General features: G+C 51.5%; 1 protein-coding gene across 1 annotated transcript; it reads left to right on the forward strand.

Moving 5' to 3' along the window:
- Positions 1 to 305: 305 nt before the first annotated feature.
- Positions 306 to 3,268, forward strand: LOC123120298 (BTB/POZ domain and ankyrin repeat-containing protein NH5.2). The gene is made up of 2 exons (XM_044540267.1): positions 306 to 1,043; positions 1,919 to 3,268. The coding sequence occupies exons 1-2, from the start codon at positions 528 to 530 to the stop codon at positions 2,882 to 2,884; spliced, it is 1,482 nt and encodes a 493-aa protein (XP_044396202.1). The 5' UTR covers positions 306 to 527; the 3' UTR covers positions 2,885 to 3,268.
- Positions 3,269 to 5,069: the final 1,801 nt, after the last annotated feature.

Consider the following 5,069-nt stretch of genomic DNA (forward strand, 5'->3'; position numbering starts at 1 on the left):
AAACCTAACATGGGCCACAGTCACCCGGTACCGGCAGTACCACTACACACATACAGATACACGTACGCATACACATACACACAACACTAGAGCTATAGCCTGTGGCGTCATTGGCAGGTGGGGTCGCCCGGCGATGGCCCCACCCATCAGCGATGCGCGCACAGCAAACAACACAGTGGGCTCGACTGTACACCACCACCCACGACACTGTAGCGCCAACAGTATTGGTCGCTCTCAGCTCAGCTCCCTCTCGACGGAGAGGGAGAGAGAGAGAGGGGAGGGGAGCCACAAAAGAGCCAAGCTGCAGTGTCGCTGTAGAGCAAAGGGGATTGATAGCTAGCTAGCCGCGCGATGCCTCCCCTCCCCTAACCTTTCCGTCTTCCTCCTCTCCTCTCCCTCTCCCTCTCCCCACGGTCCCAACAAGCTCTCCTCCCTCCGCCTGCTTTCCCCTCCCCTCCTCCAAATCCCGTGCAAAAGCTGGGATCTTTTCAATTAGCCCAAGGAGGGTACTAGTGCTACATGAGATCATGAGCTCCGAGGACTCGCTCAAGTCGCTGTCGCTCGACTACCTCAACCTGCTCATCAACGGCCAGGCGTTCAGCGACGTGGCCTTCAGCGTGGAGGGCCGCCTCGTGCACGCGCACCGCTGCGTGCTCGCCGCGCGGAGCCTCTTCTTCAGGAAGCTCTTCTGCGGCCTCGACCCAAGCCACCAGCCTCCGCCGCCGCCTCTCAACTGGCCAAACGCGGGAGGCGGCAGCGGTGGCGGTGGCGGTGGCGGCTCACGTGGGGGCAGCGGGGGTGCCCCTGCCACGCCCGAGCTGGTCATCCCCGTCAGCTCGATCCGGTACGAGGTGCTGGTGCTGGTGTTGCAGTTCCTCTACAGCGGCCAGGCGTCGGTGGCGGCGCCCAAGAGCGGGCCGCTACCCGGCTGCGGCGCCAGGGGATGCTGGCACACCCGCTGCGGCGCCGCCGTCGACCTAGCCCTCGACACCCTCGCCGCCGCCCGCTCCTTTGGCGTTGAGCAGCTCGCCTTGCTGGTCCAGGTGGGGAACAAACACTATCATTCGAATTTCCATGTCTTCCATCCATCCATGCTGCGAGCAGTGCACTCATATTCCCCTTTTCTTGGGATCTGCAAGCATATGCTAACTCGATCTCCAGTCGTCGACGCCATTAAGGATGATGGTAGTTAGGCCTGCCATGATTGGAGGCTCCCTTTGTGACATTAACATGGCAGCATGCAAGCTAGCAGGTCAGAAAAATCAAATCCATGGACGTCTGCGCCGGTGCAGCTCATACTGACTAGATCCCTACTAGGTTGCCCCCCTTTGCCTTTCTGATCGATCGATTCACTCACTGCATCATCAGCAGGCTGCAGCTGCTGCAGATTCCAGTGCACTCACTTCCCTCGTCAGTCCATTTTCTATGAATTTCTCCTCTTGGTGCTGTGTGTACTGAACGAGTGATAGGACTGAGTCGTCTCTAGTCTCTCACAGTCTCCTTTGCTTTTTCCTCGCTCCTGCTGCTGCTGTTCTGCAGCCACTGTCATGCATCACTTGTCATGGAGCTCCTCCTCTGACTCATCTTTACTAGGAAGGGTCTTTTCACGCCCTCGTTTGTGTCTGTCGCTTCCCTCACATCACATCCATCTCCACCTCCACCCACTGCTTGCGATTGCGTTGCGCTAGGGTTTCTTCTTGGACACTGATCCAGTCCCCAACAGCGTCATTTCCAACAAAATTGCTGGCGTGCAGCATGTCATGGTATTGTTGGGCAAGTACACATGCATTGCTGTGCGGTAATTGGAATTAAACAGTGCATTTCATGCAGATGATTTGTTGTTGGTTTTGATCTGGTTAATAGTATATCATACTGGCTAATTTGTTAGATAATCATTTGGGAGAATTTGTCGATGCAGAAGCAATTGGAGAGCATGGTGAAGGAGGCGTCCGTGGATGACGTGATGAAGGTACTCATGGCGTCGCGCAAGTTCGAGATGCAGGAGCTCTGGGCCACCTGCTCCCACCTCGTCGCACGCTCGGGCCTCTCCGCCGACCTCCTCGCCAAGCACCTCCCCATCGACGTCGTCGCCAAGATCGAGGAGATTCGCGCCAAGTCGCCACTTGCCGGAGGCGGCGCCTCCCAGCCGCGCTCGCCGTTCCTCACCCACCACTATTTGCCCATCAACAACGGGCCGTCTTCCGCCGCCGACCGCGACCACAAGATCCGGCGCATGCGTCGTGCCCTCGACGCGGCCGACATCGAGCTCGTCAAGCTCATGGTCATGGGCGAAGGCCTGGACCTCGATGACGCGCTCGCGGTGCACTACGCCGTGCAGCACTGCAACCGCGACGTCGTCAAGGCACTCCTGGAGCTCGGAGCCGCCGACGTCAACTCCCGCGCCGGCCCGACGGGGAAGACCCCGCTGCACCTGGCTGCTGAGATGGTGTCCCCGGATATGGTGTCCGTGCTCCTCGACCACCACGCCGACCCCAACGCCAGGACGCTCGACGGCGTCACGCCGCTGGACGTGCTCCGGGGCCTCACCTCGGAGTTCCTCTTCAAGGGCGCCGTGCCAGGGCTCACCCACATCGAGCCCAACAAGCTGAGGCTGTGCCTCGAACTCGTGCAGTCAGCGGTCATGGTAACCACGCGTGACGACGGCGGGGGAGGCGATGGCGGCGGCGCTGGGGGAAGCGACGGCGGAAATTTCGGCCGGGGCGACGCGGACGACAGCCTGGTGAGCCTGACCATGAATTCCACGCTCATGTACCAGGGCCAGGAGATGGCGGCGCCGCCGGTGGCCGGCGAGGCGAGGAACAAAGGGAACAACAACGGCCGCGCGAGCCCCTCCAACTTGTACTTCCCCAATGGCTTCCCATGATGGTCGTCAACAACTCCGGCCGGCCGCCTCAGTGTTCTAGCTGCTTGTCGCTCCTATCACACATGCATATCTCCGTCCTCCTCCTCTGGCTCTCGATCGATCGATCTATGGTGATGATTAATTCTGTTGCATCATCGTTGGACATGGATCGATCCATACGATGGTGCAACTGTATCGCTAGGGATTGAAAGGGTCGACATATGATCGAGTGTGCAATGCATGCATGGCCAAGAACTTGATGGTATTTGATGTGGATTCTTCTTCGATCTTTTCGCATGATTGGCAAGTCCAGCAACTGTTGCTAATTTGTTCAAACCAGTGGTCAAGGTTTCTCATAAAGTAGTCAATGTTCATCTTAATTGTCAATGCATGTTGCGAGATTCATTGGTCCTGGATGCATACTATGATGCAGTGTTGAACGCTATGCGCAGCATGGGGATTCAGCAGTTGCCCGTGGTTTTACATGCATGTCCCCTTTATGCAGCTTTTGGTTACTGTAGTAGGGCTTTGGACGATAGGCAGGATAGGGCATGGCCTTCGACAAGGCGAATCTAAGCGTGGAATCGAATGAATGGCCACAGGGAATGCCCTTGCATTTCTCCTATTATTACTGTGACAATATTTCTGTCCATCCTATTTTCTTTAATAATAGGAAATAAATAAAGAAAACTTCCCCAAAACGATCTAACTAGGAATAATTGTCAAATGGCAACGCAGAAGTTTAAATTTTGTGAAAATTACAATACAAGTAGTTTTTTTTTTTGCGGGAACAATACAAATACTTTAACATAAATATATGCAAATGTTCATTCCACATAGCGTATATTTCTTTCTTCCCATCGAAGAAAGAGGCTATTTCACCAGCGCCGCCAGGGAGTTTCTCTGCCGCCGTCCTCCAGCGGCTCCCCTCCACCGACGACCTCGGTCGTCGGTGGTGAGGGGGGTTGCCGGATCCACGCGTGTGGATAGTTTTAGGCCAAAGTAGCTTAGTTTTTTAGGTTGTTCATCGTCTTGGCTTTGGCAGCGGCGTGTCCGGGGTGTTCCCCCAGTCTGATTTGTTCAATGGTAATGGTTTCGTCTTCGGTGAGCCACTTTGGAAGTCCGCAAAGCTGCATATCCGTGATGGAGTCGCGTCGAGCTCGGTGTGTAGAGGTGATCCATTATTTTTTTTCTTTTGGTGGCTGCTGTGGTGGTGCCAGAGGTAGGTGACGGGCGTTGGTGTCAAGCTCAAAGATTTTTTTTTCTTATTTGTAATTTACTTCTTGGATGTTGTTTCTTTGTGCAAAGGCTAGCTAGCGTTCTGCTATTTGTTCAGTTTTGTCAGTTCGGTATGTACGTGGCTTGTACTATGACCCTTATGCTATAAATGAAATACGTATTACCCTGAGAAAAGTCTAATTAATACTGTCTTCATCATCAATAATAAAAGAAAGAACACAGAAATTGTCTACATAGTTTAACATGTGGCACCCATGGCAGTAGAGTAGCAGTTATACAGTGCAAATAGTAAGATGATTTTTCCTTGGCACTTTTGGATACAGTAAGGCATTTTGTTGATTACATCAGACTAATATCTTTGATAGCATAGCTGATACTCCTGTGTAGTAAATAGTATGTGTTTCGCTCAAAATAAAAGTACATAGTATGTTCCCTCTGTCCAATATAAGGGGACAACGCGGTTAATTTAAACCTTAGGTTTTGTTTGCTCTTGACTGCAGGCCATGAACATAAATAGTATGTGTTTGCTCTTGAGAAGGTCAGTTGTATTTGTATGTATGATATTGATCTATAATCGATGGACTATTATACATGGATGGTACGTCAAATATGAGAACTCGCTCAGACGATCTATTCTTATGTTTCCTTTTAGTTATTGCTTTGTTGAACTCTTAATTAATTTGTTGTGTTTACCCTTTGAGTGTAGAGAGGATGGGAACTGTTCTTCATTATACTTAACAAAAGGGATATAACTGCCGGCATGATTTCAAGCAAGTTTGACACAAGTTGAAGTCCATTTAAAACAAGCTGTAGTGTGAAATAGACTTTAGTTAATTGACTTCAAACTTTCATTGTGCATAGTCAAGGATATTATGACATTTGCAAAAATTACAATATGGACGGATGGATTTTTAAAACAAGAATATATATATATATATATATATATATATATATATATATATATATA

This window comes from Triticum aestivum, chromosome 5D, assembly GCF_018294505.1.
Source record: "Triticum aestivum cultivar Chinese Spring chromosome 5D, IWGSC CS RefSeq v2.1, whole genome shotgun sequence".
Lineage (NCBI taxonomy): Eukaryota > Viridiplantae > Streptophyta > Magnoliopsida > Poales > Poaceae > Triticum > Triticum aestivum.